The following is a 21,768-nucleotide window of genomic DNA, read 5'->3' on the forward strand; positions in this document are numbered from 1 at the left end:
TTATTCGCCTCCATCAGGACATTGAAAGTCATCAGCATCTTCTGCAGTCAAACCGACACACTCTTCGTGGTACCACTTAGAGCATCGCGAGCATTGCATCGTCCATTCTATCTTCTTGCAGGCATGACAGTACCAACTCACTTGTTTTTGTGATTTATCTTTAACGGAAGTAGACTTTCTTGCAGATACGGTTTTAGCTTTCTTAGGATTTAAAGTCTTTTTAAACATCCTTTTTTCTTATATCTCTCTGCAGCCTTATACGAACTCAATGTTCCTCTTTGTACCGCTCTCACAGCTGCGATCACATCATCTTCTGACCACAATGCCCATTTGGGAGGCATCGTGACCGTAAACACTGAAAACAATGATAAATAAATTGTAAAATGTATAAATACGTACATACTACCCACTAACAAACATCATAAAAACAAGCTTCTACTTATATAGCAGTGTAAAAAAATAATAAGGCCTATAGTAAAATTTTATAGGCCTTAATATCCACTAATCACGTGTTTACAGAAAAAAATATAATAAAATTTTCACAACTACAAGAACAAGCATACATTAATTAATAAACGGACATTCAATAAAGGTTTGTAAATATGATATTTTTAAAATAACTTACGTTTTATTGGAATACATTTTTATAATTCGTGCCGCGTGACCGCACCGCTGAATGATTTCGACGACACTGGCGGGGGAAGAAGTGCAAGCATTCGTCCGCTATTTCGCAGCGACTTGTATACGCTCTGAGCTTTTGTGAGTGTAACCTTGATCGTCGAATACTGTATGATTGAAAAGTGAAGAGAACAAAGATTTATTGATGCCAGTTTTCTGTGTAGGGACTTCAAAATGTGTTTGGCGAAATTCCAACTGGCCTTGGAAACTTTTAATTGGCTTCTCAACAATCAAGAACCCCAAGCCTTGCCATATTTAAGTATGTGTAGGTTACTTTATTATTACGAGCATTGTGTTGTAAACATTTTACTTAACCCCACTTGTGTTATAAAGCGTACCTAACTACCTATATAACTTACCTCAATGCATGTACAGCAGAGTAATAAAAGGCTGCTACTTGACTCATTTCCATTTAAATTCTACTAATGTAATAAATACGAAAGTTTGTAAGGATGTGAGGATGTTTGTGTGACTTTGTCTCTTTAACGCAAAATTTTCTAGGAGGCTTTTGATGAAATCTAATACACATACGTGGTAAGTACTTTTTATTCCGAAATTCCCGAGTTAACGTAAATAAATCAAATTACCACAAATTTTCAGAAGATTCTATGATTAAAGATGTTCATCGATATTTACTAAATCGATGATTATTTTCAGGCAGCACTGCATGCAAATGCTAGTCAATACAGGCACGAGTCAAACAGTCGTGTAGTCTGAAATTTGACCAAATACGCTGGGGCAAAGGAGCTTCGCTGATTAGCCTGCCTTTGTTTCGGCACCTTTGCAATGTCCCATGTATTTTCAAAGCTATGTTTAGGTAAATTATACGTCTCGAGTTAAACAGGTACGTACTGAAAAATATTAGAACAATGATGTTACCTACTATGTAAGTATGGGTAAGAAAAGTATAAGTACCTAAGTTTATTTTTTAGCGTTACGTACCCAAAAGGTAAAAACGGGTCTCTATATTACTAAGCCTCCGCTGTCTGTCTTTCTGTCGGTCACCAAGCTGTATCTCATAAACCGTCATAACTAAAAACCATGACATTGGCAGAATCACCGAAAGTCCGGTGAAAGCCATAATAAAGAAAGAAAGAAAGAAAACTAAAACGCTGAAATTTTCACAAATAATGTATTTCCGTTGCCTGACAACAAACACATACAACAATTAAAATAATAATTAATAAAGGGCAGCTACAATACAACAAACGTAATTTTTAAGCAATTTTTGCAGATTTTAAAAAACAGGTAAGAAACGGTAATATAAAAAAATAAATATTTATGTAGATGACAAACGTGATGATGTGAATTTTTGAAAACTGCTTTTCTCGATATTCTCAGTAATTCTGAAAATAGCACATAGTTGAATAGGAATCATAAAAATAAAATTTTGGTACCTACTGCCATCTAGTACGTTATTGAGTCATTAGATGCCTACAATAAGCCAAGCAAAGCACGTAGGTAGTGAAATTGATAGCAATATGACAACTGAATCACATGGTTTGATACAGATGGCGCTATATTAAAACCATTTTTGATGAGTTTGATACACTTTACTAACTTTTGCGCGAGACTACGCTTCCGTTTTTCGAATTTTCAGAGAAAAATCACTTGTTACTGCTAAGGGTTTTGTTATCTCTCTGCCAAATATCATAAAAATATGGCCAGCAGTGTGCCAATATGGTTCCTGGAATTATAATGTGCACACTTCCTCTCTTTTCCATAGATGTCGTAAATGGCGACTAAGGGTTAGGCTTATAAACTTTGAATTCTTTTGGGTGAAGGGCTAGCAACCTGTTACTATTTGAATGTCAACCTCATCATTTCAGCCATACAGCTGAACACGGCCTTTCAGTCTTTGCATGACTGCCGGCACTGTCTAAGCCGTAAGGGATAGAGACGTGATTATAAGTATGTAAATGTATGTCCAGCAGTTTTCAGAATTATTTTTTTACAAATTAAAAGTAGGTACAAATCTTTTATCATTATAATATTAGTTGGTACCTAGTTAAGTATAGATTGCTATATTATTCAACTTGTTAAGGTATTTGAGCTTTAAAGTGTGTTTATGCATACACACTTTTAAGCTATATACCAATTTCGTCAAAATCGATTCAACAGTTAAAGTAAATCATTATATACCCATAAACCAAAGATATTTTTGCATTAATAATACCTATCAGTATGGCTTATTTCAATATCAAGTGACCTCATTCAAATACTGCTGACAGACTGCAAAACAAACACCTTACATAACTGTTCATGAGAGTTGCATAACAAAGGCAAACAAGTAGAGACCACTGCTAACTGGAAGTTGCATAACATTCACTTTGTCTCTATTTGTATATAAATACTTATGTGTCAGTATACATTGTACACAGGTAATATACTTATAGCTTGTGAAAACTATACAGTGGATATAGCATTTACAAATTATTTTGTCTTTTATGAGGAAAAAGTATAGAAAGATAATTATTATTGACTTTCAGATTTATTTCATATTATATTTGAAAATTTTAGACATAGACAAATTTGGTATAGAACTGGTCAAGGGGTGAAATTTCACCTTGCAACCAAGAAATATAATATAAATTTTACATCAAATACATAATTGTAACATTCACTGTGTCACACTCTCAGTGAGAGCTTCTGGCACATCACTCTTAAATTTCTTCGCTTGGGTTTCCTCCAGATCATTATTAGACTCTTGTTTGCTTAACTCATGTAAATTATACTTTTTATAAGTATAATAATTCTCCACAATGCTTAGTAAGCAAATTCCCTTAATAATTTCAACTATTATACACAGAGTAGGATTTTTCAAATCTGCTTTATTTTCTCCATTCTTGAGAACAACCATTTCAGCAAGTTCTTTTATAATAAGGTCACGAGATACACTGCTGTTAAAGCGTTTATTGAATATAACTGCAAAAGTTGAGGGTTCTTTCAGGAAATATTTGTCAAACAGTCTTCCCGCACACTCCATGATGTCAGGCAAATTAGCTTTACAGGTTCCCATAATAGGTAACAGACGCATCACATGTCGTGTTTTCTGTATCTTTGTTACATACAAATCTTTAATAATAGCATTTGTGAGCTCTTCTGGACTTGGTAAGTTGGTCTTTATAAAAATACAATTAGACGCACCAGTCTCCACTACTTGGAATCGCTTGTGTTTGAGCGATTTCTGTGAATCCTTTTTCATAGACTCGACTTCGCGTTTAAGTAAGTCTCCAATATCGGGTTCGTCTTCCGATTCGGTTTCGGAGCGGTCCTCTGGAACAACAGACGCTGGCCTTTCCACGGGATCTCCTGCCTCGAGATTGGGATACAACTTGCCGGCATACTCGTTCAGAAGATTGTAAACCTCTTTCACACAGTCTTTTTCTCTAAAGTTACACGTGCAAAAGAAGCCTTTGAAGCCGGGTTCCAAGAAATATTTGTTTTTACGTTTTCTAAAGTAGAATTTCTTCTTTTTCCGTGTATCGCCCATTATAGATACTCACTGATTATAATAGCAATATGTTAAGGACAAAAGGGAATGATATAACAGTTATTAAGTGTTACGTATAAACTGAATTATGAATTCACGCAAATCAACACGACACAGCAAAGCAAACTAACAACACCCCACGATATGTCAAGTAAAATGTCACTCTAGAACTGTCATGCATATGTCATACATTGTCACTCTCTTCTGTCAAGTCCACAAAGTCAAGTTCGTTTAAGTTGAACGATAGAGCCTTAATTTTTTTTTTTATTATTATTTTTTTTATTTAATATTAAAAAGTGAAGAGAAGTTTTACTCTGAATGATATAAAACATTCACTACATACATTTATATTTGTCATTCTAGTATACAGCAGCTAGTACCCTTTGCCTCCTCAATAAAAATTCATAAGTATTTATAACTAGCGACACGCCTTGACTTAACGCGGGTAGCATTTGAATGAACTTTGGTATGCATAGTTAAAAACCCGCGTTCTAACATAGGATCAAAAATCAACCACTTAATTATAAATTTCATACGAAAAGTTTGATTTTTGATCCTATATTAGAATGTGGGTTTTTAACTGTATGCATAGTACCATACCAAATAGGCTATTTGACTGTAATAAAAATATACATTTCTTTTATGTCATCAGTCTTAATATTATTGTTTTGGAACGATTTGTAATAACGCGAGATAAAAATATTGCATTATTTTAACAAAATTCGTCTCAGAAATTTAGGCTTTTTTATGCAGCTGTCACGTGACTAAAAACGAACGTGATTGGCTATTTCTATTATGACGTCAATTATCCATAAACAGACTGTGGATCGTACTGTTCCTTAGTGTTCGCTATTATTTTTCAAGATTTTATAAGTGTTTGATCGCTCAGGATTACTCAGATAACATAGGTATTTAATAATGGAAACCAATTTCGCGAAAGCTGACAGTCGAAACCTACCAAAAGACTTTTAGTAGGTCCACTTTTGCCAATAATGGTTGGCGTCTTCTTCAAAGACAATTCAGATTTCTATGCTGCCGAACTGAGGAATGTGAAAACATCAATGTAAGTATATCTTGGTAACCACTGATCTTAGATCATGATCTGAAACCACTTCTTGCGAATATTCAAATCCATCGGCATAGAAAAAAACGATTTCGTAGGAGATTTTATTGTTGTATTTGGGCATTTAGGCACTGCAAAACATTTATAGGAACTCATTTTAATAATTTTCACACATATGACGTGGCACAAGTTAAATAAAACAAGAGAAAATCAAAACTTTTCGAAACACCAACAAGCTTTGTATGATATTTACACGAAATTTACGTCACTGCATGCCATGGCCGCCATATTGCTAAAAGTCGCGTTTTGGCGGCATATTTGAATATTGCATTTTCTTTTTCGATTATTTAATAAAATAGCTGTAATAAAGGCAGAAAAGTATTTTTGTAGGGCTCCTTATAAACAAATAAATAGCCTAAGATAGTTTTTAGAACTTTGTCAAATAGCCTATTGCATTCGATCGGTCCAGCGGTTCAACTGTGAAAGCGGAACAGACAGACAGAAAGACTCGCATTTATAATATATTAAACAAAAAAAAAATACATTCACAGGGAAGGGAAGTAAATAGCTCTGAACTGAAATTATTTTTAAAGTCCCCTCGTCGAAGCTCTGAAAATATAACAAAACCTGGAGTCTTGACTGAAAAAAAATTACATGTGGCCATATGGATAACTCCTTTATTTTGATTTCTATTCATTTTCATGGAAGATGTGGAGGAACAAGACTAGTTCCATACAGTTAGTTCAGTTTTTTTGTGTGGTAGTTTAAATATTAATTTGCATAGTAAAAACAAAGAAAACAATATTATCGTTTTATTTTAAACTTATACAAAACAGCTTATAATACAATATGTACAAGATAATACAAAAAAATATATCGTAACTTATGACTTAATTATCAAAGTAGTTAAATCAAGAGCCAGTAAACTTAATTCACTTTTATAAATTAAATACTATTTTAGAATACTTTTGTAGGCGTTCTTAACATTAAGTGCGACGTCCAAAACATTCAGGTTTTTAATTTACCAATACTATTCAACTCTTAATGTGCAAGGAAAATTGTGACAATTATTTATTAAATTTACAATATTTTGTCTTCATTATCGTAGGAAGGTTGGCAACGACTGGCTTCTTCATTTTGGGACACACTGTTATGCTGAAACAAAAATATTAATTATTGATTAATTAAGAATAATACCCGAAACCGACGAGCTTGCATAAAGAGACTCATTATGATGGTGGTCGAAATTAAAGAAATATGCAGGGATCATGGCAAATGGAAAAATGAAGTCTGCCTACTGCTCCTGGAAAGAGGCGTGATTTTTCTATAAATATGATTGAAAAAATAAATGTACACTGACACTGATAAAAATCGACCAAGTTTAGGTTAAAAATGTAAAGGCTCTATCTGCCTGTTTTCAGTCACGGCTAAACTGCTGGACCGAATTTGCTAAAACTTTGCATGCATATAGGTCAATTAAAGGTCGAGGTCAATTTTGAAGGGTTCTTTTTTCGTGAAAATGAGTTGGAAAACAAATGAATATAATAAATATGAAATAAAATTACGCAAGAATAATGAAAACAAGAATTTTCGCCTAAAGCAGGCGGATCTACGTGCTCTAATACACGTACTAATAATATAGACTGTAACTGCCACTTTAGTCTACCTTCAACTTATATTTAGGAGAGTGAAATACTTACTCAGTATTATATTCAATGGAAGATATTTTCATGTAGTCGATAAATATGCTGGGCGATTTTAAAATCCGCCACGTCATAGGGTTGAACAAATTAGTTTCGTATTTCCATTCCACTATGACAGATATGGGTGGATGACCAGTGTCCTTCAGAGCAACCATTCTGGTTTCTATGTCGCCGGGTTTGTAGTACTTTCTGGAAAAAAACAATTAGGAAATATAATATTAGCTGGTGAATAGATTTTTTGATAGTATAACGTAGACCTCGGAATTATGGTCAATACTACCTAGTTAAGATTGTTTTGATTTCAGTCATATTTTTTTCAACCGATTTTGAAAGTTTCTACCATATTTAATTAACGGCTCGACACTTGCCGCGAGACAAGCATACAAAAACATACAAAGAAAATCTCTTGTTTATAAATATGTTAATTTTTTGCTATCTTTTGTAAATTACGAAATTCTTATCTTAATAATTGGTATCTATTACACTTTTATATGTATTTGACCCACATTTGACGTAAAGTGTAACAATTCATAAACATTGAAACATTACGATAAGGCGTCCGAAACATTATGACGACAATGACTTTAAAATGAAAGAATGTTACAGGCTTTCTTTTATATTCATGGTTCACTACGATTTTGGACGTTATCTATTGAATCATTATAAAGATAAAAAAAATTACTCAAAAATTTGGCACCCCTACAAATAAAACCTTCATTATTGAAGTCGGTTAAAAATTAAAGTAGGTGCGAAGCCCGCGCAAAAAATAATTTATTAAATGGTTCAGGATCAATAACTCGTAAAAGTCCAGTGTTTTCCGGTGTCGTAGAAATTTCGGTAAATAGTAACTTCGCAATACCTACTATACATACAGAACACTCAAGTCATAATATAGGAGTTCTGGCGGTATAAAATAGTTTACTTACTGTTCGTCGTCCAAGAACTTGGTGTCGCTTTTGTTATTGTTTCTGTCTAACAATGTTATCGAGAGCTTCCCTGTTTCAGGGCCGTGGGTGTGGCTTTCCGTGGAGTTTGACACTTTCACCTTCACTTCGTAATGGACTCCTGTAAAGAATACGTTTTAAGGGTACAATGGACGGTCTTGACGCTAAAATTTGGTTTTTTCTTTTTGCGATATAAAATAAAAAACCACCAACAAAAAAAAAAGAATAGGACCACTCTATCTCGTTCCCTTGGATATCGTAAAAGGCGTCTATTGAATAGGCTTAAAAACTTGGGATTCTTCTTTTAGCGATGGAATAGCTACCAATCTTTTCAAGATTGTTGGCTCTGTCTACTCCGCAAGGGATATAGACGTGAGTATATGTATGTATGTAAATAAAAGTACGAGACAGACTGGCACACGAAGGGTTCCACACCACATTTTAATACGCCCACCACATTTTTTATAGATAGATAATGGTGTGTTTTTTGTATGAAAGACCTCTTTCAATAATTACATACTTTATTATCATATTATTATTTTTTTTAAATTAATATTACAAAGAAATATAATGTTATATGTATGTAGATTAATACATACATATAACATAATATTTCTTTGTATGATTAATTACATTAGTATGATTAATAGATTACTCACTGCAAAAGGGCTTCGTTCCGCCAGTCATCAAGTATAGTGCCACATTAGAATTAGAGTCGACCAGCCCTCCCATTTGCAATTTGTTGTAGAACTCATACGAGTGGTATCCCATGGGAATGCAGAAGTGCTTGTGGTCACACGTCGTACAGTTACCAGCTAAGAAGGCCTGAAAACATTGAATTTAACAATGAAAATAATCACGACTGATAAAATATAATTAGCGATATTTTTTTTAACTTTAAATCCTGCTTTAACTTGCTTTTGCTGAAAAATAGTAGAGATAGATGAAAGTAGAATTAGTTCGATATTCGATTGTATTTATTTAAAGCTTTCGCAATAAGATAAGGAACAGCCTATGGAAAATATTGTGTAAGTAAAACCTACTAATAATTCTTTTGAATTTGGCATAATAAAACAACGAAACATGTAATAATATAATATGTAATAAGAATAACTTGTATGCAGACGTCATGTGAACTTGGAACGTAGTGTAATGGTCGAATTAAAAAAAAATCTTTTATACTCAAGTTAAGACACAATGGACTGCAAAGAAATGACAGGAAGACGCTTTCAATAAAATAGACGTTACTCCTTTCATGGTTACAGCTTACTTCTAGTACTTTTTGATCCAAACATGCTTTCGGTGGTCAGTTGTTGAGAACTGCTCGCTTTGCAACCGAGTTCAATGTACCTATACAGTATGGTATTTCGAAATAAACTTTTATACTCACGTCATAAGACTCACATTGCACCGCAAAGAAAGGGCAAGGTGGTGCTATACTCTCAGTAAAGTAGTCGTAACTCCTTTCGTGGTTACAGCTCACTCGCATAAGTTGTTTGTACATGTCTGCGTTGGGCAGTTGTTGAGAACTGCCCGCTTTGCAACCGGGTTGGGTAGACCCACCATTTGGATAGAAGTCCACGTGGCCGATTGGCTCGCTTATACCAAAACCTGAAGGAAACATCAAAAGACATCATGATTATGGGAGAATATGAAAAACATTCAAATAAAAAAAAAAAACACATCAAAAACCTTTATACAATAAAAAATACCTTGTGAATTATGAACTGAACTGTATAATAATGAACTGATGATAGTACAATAAGTTTATGCCCAAGTAAAATGTGCCGTTACAACATAATATTTTAACCTTAATTTAATAATAAAGAACGCTTTGTCGAAAAATTATGCAGACATAAGGTTTCAGAAGTTTAGAGTCTGTAACTGTAAAGTCAATATGTGGTCAATCTAACTCGTAGTCATATTTAAATGCGCAATTAGTAAAAGTAGCAAAAAGCATATGTTTACAAATAAATTGATTACAATAATAAATTTGTACATCTGGTATGATAAGCTAATTTTACCGTCTGATAAGACTGACAACGTGAGTAATTTGTGGCATAATGTGCGACGCGCAAAAAAAATGCAAAATAGAAAATATCTCGGAATAACTTTCGTTACATTTACTATATTTTGTTGTTTGTTCATGTTTTTAGTTCTTCAACTTTCGACATATTGCAAATAAAACATGTTAATATTAATATATATAAATATAATACACAGACTGAAACACAAATCAGGTCTTCGTCTGGTCTTACAGGGAAGGTAAAAGACAAGACTCAAAGGCCACGTTAAGCTGGAGTCAGTGACAGGTGACTAGCCCATCATCTTAAAGAATTTCCCGTTATGTTACCTTTTTTTTCTCGATTGCCAGTAATTTTTATTTATTTTTAATTGGGTAAAAAGAAGAAGTAAAATATTTGCTTACCAGAAAAATAAAGCGGTATAGCATTGCTGTGTATGACATCCACGTACTTGGCGTCAGTTCTATCCAACCGCACTAATGTTACGGTTTTAGTGAAATACGGTGCTGCCGGATCCAGACCGGTTATTCTCCCCAATTTTAGGTTAAATTTCTGGAAATAGAAAGACAAGTTAGGTCTTCTTTCTCTTGCGTTAGTCCCAGTAAAATCCTCCCCTCTCTGGAGAGATCTTGGATGGGACAAGTCAGGTTTTCACACTAATAGACTCCCGTTTGATTTCCGCAAGCTTTGTAGGGGAGTATAACTTAAACTAAGTCTTCTGATAGTAGATGATTTCTTCACCTCTTGATATGACTATGGTTTACAAACCCCAAATGAAACCAGCATTACTAGTTGCAGGCGCTGATTCATACAAACATGCGATCGCACCTTCTACTACATCTTAATGCAATTACGACTGCTAAGATGGTTTGGTCACACTACAATTTACACGGTAGGTATTGAGCATTTTTAGTAGAACTTACCTTTTGCAAGGCATGGCCGCAATAGCCACCCAAATGCGCCCCCAGCGAGTGGCCGATAAAATGGAAATTATCTAAACTGGACAATCCGAGGGCTTCCTGTAAAAAATATGTAATATTTTAACAAACACTTTATCGTCGGTTACGTCACTAGCTGTGATTACCGATAAGCTCACTAGACAATAATTGAATGTAAATTCTAAAAGCTTAGAGCCATAACAGTACAAAATTTGGCAAAATTAAGGGGTATGTAATAGTGAATAATATGACGTGATGATAGTGACACTATGTTTTCATATAGCGTCTAGATATATAGCATAGAGACTGCGTAAATATGACGATATAGGTACCCTATAGTTTCAAAGTAAATGGAATTTCTATTCTTTTAGCATTAGCATTAGCATTTCTTCTTTTTCTTATATTTACTTAAGAAACTGGGTTAGGCTCCTCTCTGACAGGGTCCCAGAGGTCAGACAGGGTCGTTTCGATTGAAGTCATTGGTAGATCCTAGGCTCACCGTCACTCAAGGTCGCAACCGATAAAAAGTCGCCAGAAGATAAGATTACTAGTCCAAAAGGAAAAAATGTTTTTTTTTTTCTAATATTACGATGTATACGAATGTTCAAACACAGCCATCTAGCGGCAAACTTAAGAAGACACGTCACAACCAATCACAATCTAGCCACGCCCAGTTTCTTGACATGATAGATCTAAGCTCTACCTCCCATTTGCTTACTCACATAGATATTATGAATGAGATGCGCCGTCATCACGCCCACTAGTCTGATATTCGCCACAGCTTGTCCGTACGGCGGTTGTGCGCCTCCCCTCCAGTCTACTATAAAAACTGTCGCTGCATCGTTTCCTTCCAAATTAAGTAAAGCGTTCACCATGTTTTCTATCTGAAATATTAAATGAATATAAAAACACTGATGCGACTCGTCTCTGCCACTCTTTATCACCAATAGTACTCGTGATAAACTATCGCATTTGCATATACTACCAATCTTCGCACTTTGGTTAGCGCTTCAGTAATGTATAGAGTATATTGCTCTTGATTTACTGCATACCTACCATATTAGGCAATGCTGTGCATATGTATACGACATAAAAATTTTTGACCAAGTAGTCCATTGCTGGGCTAAGTTATTAAAAATTCTGATAACTTATAAGCGAAACTTGATTTCTTACCCATTTTTTATGTCCACCATCTATAAAACCATGTGATATCACGTAAAACGGCCCTCTTGGATCAATGTTGGCCTTTTGAATTTTTTCTTCATCGTCTGCGTCTAGTAACACTGGTATTTTTCTATTTCTTCTAGAAAATGTAGGATATCTAAAAAAATAACAATCAATCGGTTAATGTAAAATTGCTGCTGACATATTTCTATTTCTTTATTTTTTACTTTTTGATTCACACTCAACGTGCGTTGTTCTAAAAAACGGTTCCAAATCGAACTTCTGTGTTTTAAGTTAATACTATTGGTGTAACTAAACTGCATTAGCCTCATTGAGAGCAAATATCAACTCATTTATTCTAGATAAGAAAAATAAAATCTCTCGAATGCAAAGGTCGTCGTACCCAAATAGGTACCTTTTCCAACGGCCAAGCGATAATGCGTCCGTTGCAACAAAAAAAAATAAACTTGTTTATCGCCGCGATAGGAACGTCACTATGCAATTATGGGACGTAAATATTGTTTTGTCTCCTATTGATTGATGTCACGGACGAGCCCCCGGGCTTATCGCGTAGACGGCGGGAGAAGTTCACACGAAGCGGATCTTAATAAGCTAATAGGGAAAACTGCGTATGATAGCAGTACGCTTCTTATAAACAACTTTATCGGGTTACGTTTGCTTACGTAAAACATTTTTATAACTAGTATGATCTGGGAAATTTACAATATATCTCCTTCCGGTAATAGGTACATAATTATATACGACTCCAATAAATGAAGTGCACTTACGGTTTGAGGTTTACAATCACGTCTCTTTAAAAGATCACACCGTTAATCTTAATTGGATACTGATGCAAAGCCAATATAACTACTTTGATGAAAATACATATACTATAATCACGTCTTTATCCCTTACGGGGTCGGCAGACATTGACAAAAGTGTCGAAGAATTTGAAAGGGCACGTTCAGATGAATATAGATACCTATTATTTCATTATCACAAGTCATCATCTTGCTTTCAACCACAGTTCATTCATAACTTCTCATGCGGTCAATGATCTGCCGAGTACCTAAGCTATAATGACATTCTATTAATTAATCTATTTTAACTCACCGAACGCCCATAGCTTCGGGTGGCACTGGAAAATAGTTGTCAGGCCGGTTCTCCGTCCAGGGATAGGCTTTCGAGAAACATCCATATTTGTCGAAGCACCGCTCTATGTCCTCTAAACAAATTAGAACATTTTATAATAAAGCAGTAACGATAAAATTTTAAATATATTTTGTGACAACTAGGCAACTCTTACTATAAGCGATAAAAATGTTTGTCTAGTAGGCAAATTTGATTTGGGGCAAGACAAAATTAATGAGTCGACATTCGAAATGTTATGTTTAAATGTATTGCATAACAAATAGTTCAACTACTTTAAGAAATTAGATTACAATAATTTTTTTTTTATATCTGTTAAATGTTTAACCCGAATTTTTAAATACATTAAAATAATCAACTGAAAGCTATCTTACATGTGAGAAACAATTTTTACGGTGCGGCGTGAGTCTGATAAGACAAGTAAAATCTTCACAAATATTTAAATTTAAAGCACATTAGTAAAGTTTAGTCGCATTATTTGAATTTCATCCAAAAACATTGTAATTTCCTAAATAAAATTATTATTTAAAATATTAAATGGGGCTCTGAAAGTTTCCCAAAACCAACTCACCGCCATAGCTTCCAGGGAAATTAGTTACATCTGTAGCATTCTGCTTCTCCATCAGCACCATTATAGTCTGCAGCATCAAGGTCGCACTCGTTTTGTTATACATCTTCAAAGCACACGTTTTCTCACGGACCTAAATAAAACACGCCTACCGCGCGATTCTGCGTATTTCTATCAATTCTAGTGAAACGACAGACAGCGGAAAGCAAATTGATCAGTTTGACGGTACAACACGAAATGAAGTGTTTACTCATTGGTTGTTCTTTATATACAGTACAGCTAATGAATGCACTATACGTACTCCGCGAGCACTTAATTACTTAACAGGTCTTCATCGGGTTGGTGGCAGACGATCCAGGATAGGTACTGATAACAGAGGTTACAGGCGTTATCACACTAGTTATTTGTTAAAAACCGATTGACGCACGAACAGTCTGGCCGATTGTAGCCATATATACATGTAACTATGCACGTGCTATATTATAAGGGTAATCATTGATGACTTTTATTAATTAGTATTGATTTTATATCGGTTATGAAGATTTATCAGTTATTATTTAATATTTGAAGCCTTGATATATACAAAGTATAATTCTAGTAATTTCTGTAAATTATGTTATGTAGTAATAGTTTATGTTAAATTTAAGTCTTTTACATATTAGGAAACCGTAGATGACATATTTTGAAGTTCTCAAATTATTAGAAAGCGTATCAGCTAAATTATCATTACTAAATTCGTATTTTCTTATAATAGCACGCTTTAATATGTACATATTACACTGACCTAATATGTTATCAATACTTTAAATATTTAATTTAAATACACAGTTTAAAATAAACTTACATCCAAATGTCCGCTTACTAATCCACTTAACGGTTAAATTCCGATAATAATTACTTCAAGAATTGGTCTTTTAGAGATTGTTGACAAAATAAATATAGTCATCAAAATTAAAGATTATTCTCAAATAAATTTCCCACACATTAAGAAACTAAGTGCGCTGATATATCACCACAAAAAAAACTTATTAAAGAGTAAACAGCAGTGAACTTTGGTCAGATAATGTAAACTAATTAAGAACAAAATAAATAGGTAATTTGATAATGAGCGAAATATTTAGTCCTTGCAGAAATTGAACTAAAATAGAAACCGCTATTTATAGAAAAATGTCAATCACTTGAATGAGCACAATTATAATCGTGGAACATATTAATTAATATACAAGGAGGTCATGAGACAAACAGACAGACAGCTTAACGTCGTGTTATTGTTAACTAGACTTAATTATCGACAGTATAGGCCATATTTAGTTGCATTAATAAATATTTGTTCACATTGCGAAGATGAAAACAACCTCAAGGATATAGGTACCTACTCTTGAATCGTATATTTAGGATACAATTAATTTAAATCTCTTCTGCTCACCTTAATGACATGTTCAGAATCGTATACAGACTTTAGCGGATCTCGACCTACGAGCTACGACTACGTTCACGATATAATCAGGGAAACTGAGTCAAAGTTCAAAGGGATTCTAACATTTTAGGCATAAACCATAAAATTGCAGGACGCAATCATAAAACAGTTTTACATTTCAGTCTTGAAATTTTATTAGATACTACTTGACCCAAGTAAACACACTATCAATATCAATCACATAATAATTATTTCATGCAAAAATATTACCATCTTTAACAAAATCTAATTCGATAAAAACATCCACAATAATGGAGTAGTGTCAAAAAGCTAAATAATAAAAATTCATAATATGTTCAAAATTACCAAATTCCTCCTCTATGAATGTATTTTTCGGGACTTATTTTTTGAAGGAGTTGAAGAGAAGTTACAATTGAATGTCATGTCATCGGCAAACATATCAGACATCGACATAGCGTCGTTTTTATTATTTGGCACAAAGAAACCAAAATTTTCTGTTGCTACATTTTCCTTGTCCTCTATTTGTGCTTCCGAAAAGCGGTAACGATTCCCCTTTTTCATAGATTCGTTATTTGTATAAAACTGTACACTGTCCGAAGAATTCTCATCCTTAAAACCGCTATCAAATCTTGCCCATGGTATATTAGATATCTCTTTCAATGCAGTCTTACTATTATTCATCTTTGACATGTTGGTCACAGTCAATTCAGATGGTTTTATGGCACTTTCGTAATAACTAGAAGCGTTCGCATAGAACGTGTTCTCGTTAAATCCACTATCTACTCTCTTAAAACTAACTGAGCTATCGCCTCCCATTTTCAAGGCGTTATTAGTATTATCGAATTGAGATGCATTTTCAGTCAAATATTTGAGATCAATCTTATTGAAGTCTACCTTCTTATCCTCCAAACCTAGTGCGTTCTCCGAATTATCTAAGCTATTATCTAAGGACATTTGCGCCGGACTTAAATTTAATGGCGCACGTATTTTACTAATTTCGTGGCTTAGCACGTTACTTTTGCTCTTCCCTTTGATTGGTGTGTCGTCAAGTATATTGATATGAATTTTCGTGGACGACTGGACATCAGAATCAGAATTATTCTTAAAGGAGTCTAATTTAACTAATTGATGAATGCTCGTCTCCTCCACGATGGACCAGCTGGCCTGACTGCTCGGTGGGGGGGTTGATTCAGAGTCAGCTGAAAGATAAGCATAATGCAATCATGTTAACCAAGACAAAAAATGTATGCTCCTATAACATATATTTTTGGTGAATGTCTAATAAAAAATCATGATCTTTAAAAAAGATAATTTTCTCTAAGTTGCTATTGAGTCTTTGTAGATAATTCGACAAAAATTGTAACAAACCTTGTGAACGATCATGCAGTGACCCATCAATGCTCATGTCCATACTAAAGTCCAACTTCTGCACAGACCGACTCCTATGCAAACTGGATAAACTCAGGCTGCGCTTCTCAGAAAAAGACTGGGAGCCCTTCCTGCTTCGAGGCGGGGATTCCTTGAGGGATGTGCTCCTCCTCACTGAAGTTTTGTTAGAGCTCGGGCAGAAACATGGACCCTTCTTTTCACTATCAGAACCAGACACAATGCAGTCTAAACAAGTGGCCATAGCCTCTGATTCGGGTGATGTGAAATTGTTTTTCTGAAAATTTAAACAGCAATATATTTTATTTGCTACAAACCCAAGCTATTTTACGGAGCCGACATTTTATAGCCGAATTTTACGGAAATTTGGCATAGATGTACCTAAAGCAAAAAATTTTCGAGAAACATAGCCTCCTATTATTTCTGGAAATTGTAGAATTAATATAATTAAAATAAACAAAAGAAATCGACACAATATAACTTTGTATATAAATATATTTAATTTGTTCGTAACGCACATTTTGAAGTTAAAGATAATCATTTATAAATTTGTTCATAATAAAATTAATATGGAAAATTATTAACAGAAATTAAGAGTTACTGGAAGAGATATCGAAATGAATTCAGAGATAAACGCGGGCGAAGTCAAGAGGAGAGAAAAAGACCAATGATATTTTTAAAAATTACATCCTCATTAACTTCTTACTTAGATAAACAATTATATGAATTAAAGTACTTCGTGAATAACAAGTAAATTGACTTTTAAGCATGCATCATTAATTATTTACTTAATACATTATTGAGCCCTTACATTTCTAATTTATCATATACTTTGGACGAAACAAAGGCTGATCAAAATCCTACCTCCTCATCACTGGAAGCTGCTTTGGTAAGAGGCGAGATCGAGGTAGAAGCAAGCGAAGAAGATGTACCCGATTCCTGGCCTACCCGTTTCGGTGTGCGAAACTCAATTGGGCTGAAACACGCCTCGCCAAAGTCAGCGACATCCAATATTTTGTTCCTTGGCTTACTGGTTGCGGAATTACCCTTATTCAATGGGGTACCGAATGTACGTTTCATGCCTTTTGCTACTAGATCTCTTGTCTGGAAATAAAAAAATAAGTCATGCCTACGTACTACCAACCACATCCATACTTAAATTTTCTTCTCTTTTTGTATCACACTTCTTATTCCTGCATAAAAAAAGTCTATTTCCTTGCTTTAATAAGAGCTGGTATGATGGAAATGGTAATTTCACAAGCATATTAATATATTATTGTAACATATTACCGTTTTGTTATATTTTCAAATAGTATATTGACACAGTAAAAATTATTTATTACTTAAAACACAAAATATATCAATGTATAAATAAATCAATCAATCACTTACAGGTAAATCAGGACTAAATGTAACGGGCGTATGAGCTTCATAACTAGAAGGTGGTCTTTGTTCAACATGTATTTCATCATCAGTTTGTTCAGAGTCATAATGTTCCAGATCACTATGCTCTTCAAAGTACAACTTTCGACATAAGGAGCCATTTGCTGTTATCTCATAATCTCCTGAGATGTTTTGATCCTGTGAATAGTTAACAATTAGTTTAAGAGTTCAATATGCAAAATTACTGAGAGCATCACACAAGTGATGACAACTCTAATACATATACATTAGAGTTGTCATCACTTGTCATTATCATCATCACTTAAATTATAACAATAGTAATTTATTTGAAACTTATTATGATTGCTAAGAAAGACAAAGTTTAAAAAATGTTCAAGTTTAAAAATTCAAAAAGGTTTAATGTATGTTTATTATAGTATCTATTCATAATCAAGGTCTTCATGTTTCAATAAGTGTGGACCTTGGAGCTTTCGAATCTAAATCTACCTACCTCAATCTATTGTTTCTAACCATAAAAAAAACTACAATCTTCATTAAATTGTTAATTTGATACCTGATTGTATGTGCAGAATGGCTGTAGGATTTTCTCAATTTCAGGAGGCAGTTCTGGAGGCAATGTCAGCACAGTCTGAGCTGAAACTATATTTTATTACATTTTATAAGAGCAGGACCTTAACCTTACAAATAAAAGGAGTAGTACAGTGAAGTGACACACATTCTTCAGATACAACACAACCCTGACAATTAATTAATTAATAGGCAGTGTCTAACAGTTAAAAATAAAAAAGTAGTTAGGACATATTTATTTTATACAATAGTTATTATTGAACTGGCTTCCACTTTAGATTTCCCTGTAGTTTTATTTCCCAAATAATGAAAAATAATAACTACAGGAAAATCTAAAAATAATTTTTAGTATAACTGAAAAAGAAACATAGTAATGATAGATTTTTACATGTGAAAATATGTAAATGGTCAATAGTCTCTCATATAGTTATTAAATCATTATTTAAGACTGTATATTTTCTGAATAAAATAAAAATAAATAAATAGGTGAAAAAGGTTGACTGGAAGTTGTATTAGTGATAAGTCTGCCTTTGTACCATCTCTATTTTGTGTTTGTGTTGTCTCTATTTTGTGTTGTTTTCTATGTTAAACTCTTATGGTGCAAAAAAGAGTTTTATCTATCTGTCTAATTGTTTGTTAGTCACAATTAATAAAGCATTTATTAAACACTGATGGCAGACTTAATAAATAAAAAATAAGGTGTTAAAGGTTGGTTCTCCCGTCTGATGATAAGATAATTTGCATTTATAATAAAGGAAGTTCAATTAAAGACATTTTACTTTTTTTCATATCAATAATTATGAAAAAAAGTTAAATTTTAAATAAAACAACTTACCATCTTTCATGATAATAGTACTTTCTTTGAAACTGGCTATCTGTAAACTTGAGTCAGATATATGAAGCAATGGCTTTATTTTCTTGGAAGACTCCATTGGACTAGGCATTACCATTTCTTGAGAGAAGAATCTACAAAAATATTATTTACATCTATACTAATATAAATAGAAATCTATAAGAAAGAGAGATCTTCAGAAATACTGAACCAAACATGAAAATTCTTTCTCCACTAAAAAGGTACATTATCTGCTGGTATGCACCATATGTAGCATAGGCTAAGATTTGGTGAGCTGCTAGTTAAATTATAAATTCATTCTTATAAAATGTTTTTTTTTAATAATTTCTAGCTTGTATTCAAACTAATATTTTAAAGAGATGAGAAGATGTTAAGGTAAAGCAATCAAGGGAAAGGGGTTATTTTTTGGTGATCATCATTTAGGCGACCTATCCTTGAATCTCACTTTCGGCATTTTACTGTGTGACTTTTGGCTCTGTTTACTCAGTAAGGGGTAAGATGTATTCATTACATGCAAACATGTAATAAAATTATTACAAAACTACAAATTATCTCTGAAAAACAAAAGGCTACAATTAAGTTAAGAAACTGGATAAAATTGCTCATGTGACATTTAATCTCATTTTTTTCTTCTGGCTTACCAGGGTACATCCCTGGGCATGATCCTGAATTAAGTAAGTCAGGCACATGTTACATAAAGCAACTACATTAAAGCTATTTAGAACTAAATGCTTTCAATAGATTAGGATATACAGAATGATTTTATATGTGAGGCATATGAACTTTTGAGAAATTTTATATAAATTGTAATTATTCTTCCTTATATTATTTTTCATATTCATTACAAATTTAATTTGTGTCCATTAATCAACCCATACTCTTTATTTAAAACTTACATTTCAGTAGCTTCTTCGGCAATTTTTTCTAAAGCAGGATCAGGCGATGGTTCAAACTGGCTATTGCAGGCGACAATATCCGCAGGTAGCAGAGTACATGCTTGGTCGATGTCCCAACGAAAAGACCCACTATTTTTCTTCTTATAAATCTTGCACATACCTGGACTGAAATATAATAACAGAAATGAAAGACCAAAACGGCACGTGCGATAAATGAAAAGATTATCAACAAAGTTTGAACAGAACTGACCTGCAAATTGGTTTGTGTAACCTTTCAATCAAAGCGCTATCAAATGGATTACGAACTTTTCTTTGTGTTGGGGGCGTTGATTTATGATTATGGTTTGGGCTGTCATGTTCGTCGCCCATTTCGAAATCAGTATAAATTAAAAATAAGCGACAAAATTCATAGCACCACGAGCTAAAATAAAAACAGCAAAATCCTGAGTTCAACCAAACGCCGCTGTCGGTCGACGATTTTGTATTTTCAAGTCAAGTCAACGACCTTTTTTGACAACCCAGCACAGAACCTTTGTCACTGTCATCTGTCACCCAAAGAACAACCAGACCGCAAAGCCATTCCGAAAGAGTCTCCAAAGTTTAAGTGCGTCACTTACTTGTGAGGATGTTTACAATTTTGCAGAAATTTGGGACATTTTAAAATATTACCCCTCCGGGAAAAAGGCGTGATTTTATGTATGTATGTTAAAATATTATAAAAACATAGCTTTGGTAACGATTATCCAGCGCGACGACTACGCAGTGAAATCAGATGGGTTGTAAAAGTGAATATCTTTGCATTGGCTGCGTCACAGGTTCCTCCATATTGCGTAGGTACAACGGAACGTGACAGATTGTACATTTTCAAGAAACTTATAAACTGAAGCAGAATACGACGTAAAAATTGGGTTTGTTCCCATTCAGTCACACCTCGATCTGTAACACTGTTACTCAATGGGAAAAAAATTCCCGTTGTGTAGCAGTGGTACATATTGCAACTATTGTTTTCCCAATGAGTACCTAACACTGTTACACAATGGCACTTTGTATTCCCGATCAGTGACACTGGTTAAGAATATTTTATATAAAAGCATTTCTAATGTTTGCTTAATTAGTTTTTAATTGAAAAAGAATAAGACATGTAACAAATTAGTGTAGAAAATGCATATATTGTAGTCTTCGATCTTATATCTTTTTGGCTTTTTGATCTCCACTAACTTATAAATTTGATAGATTCTACTTATATATCTTTTAATTTTTTTCAAAATCAGACCTACTGTTTGATAATTATCTCGTTACCAACATACTAACATGAAAACACAAACAGAATGCAGAATGCGACACATTTTTACTTATGAATTAAAAATGTGTCGCACGTCTTTCTCGCCAAATTTAATGTATGCAATGTAATATCACAAAAAAGGTGCACGTCGGTTTGTTTTTATTTTGACCAACTAATCGGTCGCCAAATGACACGAATGCGCTGTTGTCTCACTTCAT

The 21,768-nt window shown here is 33.7% G+C and overlaps 3 protein-coding genes across 3 annotated transcripts; all 3 read right to left on the reverse strand.

The window, feature by feature from the left end:
• Positions 1-3,150: 3,150 nt before the first annotated feature.
• On the reverse strand, positions 3,151-4,309 carry LOC106133643 (THUMP domain-containing protein 1 homolog). The gene has a single exon (XM_013333447.2). The coding sequence runs from the start codon at positions 4,169-4,171 to the stop codon at positions 3,299-3,301; it is 873 nt and encodes a 290-aa protein (XP_013188901.1). The 5' UTR covers positions 4,172-4,309; the 3' UTR covers positions 3,151-3,298.
• Positions 4,310-6,050: 1,741 nt separating this feature from the next.
• On the reverse strand, positions 6,051-13,963 carry LOC106133633 (pancreatic lipase-related protein 2). Its single transcript, XM_013333435.2, has 11 exons — positions 13,728-13,963; positions 13,121-13,232; positions 12,017-12,164; positions 11,566-11,727; positions 10,829-10,924; positions 10,310-10,457; positions 9,272-9,492; positions 8,541-8,706; positions 7,864-8,002; positions 6,935-7,126; positions 6,051-6,389 (listed from the first exon to the last, which is right to left on the reverse strand). Exons 1-11 carry the CDS (start codon positions 13,828-13,830, stop codon positions 6,302-6,304), a joined length of 1,575 nt encoding a protein of 524 aa, XP_013188889.1. The 5' UTR covers positions 13,831-13,963; the 3' UTR covers positions 6,051-6,301.
• Positions 13,964-15,062: 1,099 nt separating this feature from the next.
• Positions 15,063-20,773, reverse strand: LOC106133623 (protein aurora borealis). The gene is made up of 8 exons (XM_013333423.2): positions 20,519-20,773; positions 20,269-20,433; positions 19,355-19,485; positions 18,506-18,591; positions 17,941-18,129; positions 17,413-17,652; positions 16,531-16,825; positions 15,063-16,361 (listed from the first exon to the last, which is right to left on the reverse strand). Exons 1-8 carry the CDS (start codon positions 20,635-20,637, stop codon positions 15,520-15,522), a joined length of 2,067 nt encoding a protein of 688 aa, XP_013188877.2. The 5' UTR covers positions 20,638-20,773; the 3' UTR covers positions 15,063-15,519.
• Positions 20,774-21,768: the final 995 nt, after the last annotated feature.

The sequence above is a fragment of the Amyelois transitella genome, chromosome 7 (assembly GCF_032362555.1).
Source record: "Amyelois transitella isolate CPQ chromosome 7, ilAmyTran1.1, whole genome shotgun sequence".
Taxonomy (NCBI): domain Eukaryota; kingdom Metazoa; phylum Arthropoda; class Insecta; order Lepidoptera; family Pyralidae; genus Amyelois; species Amyelois transitella.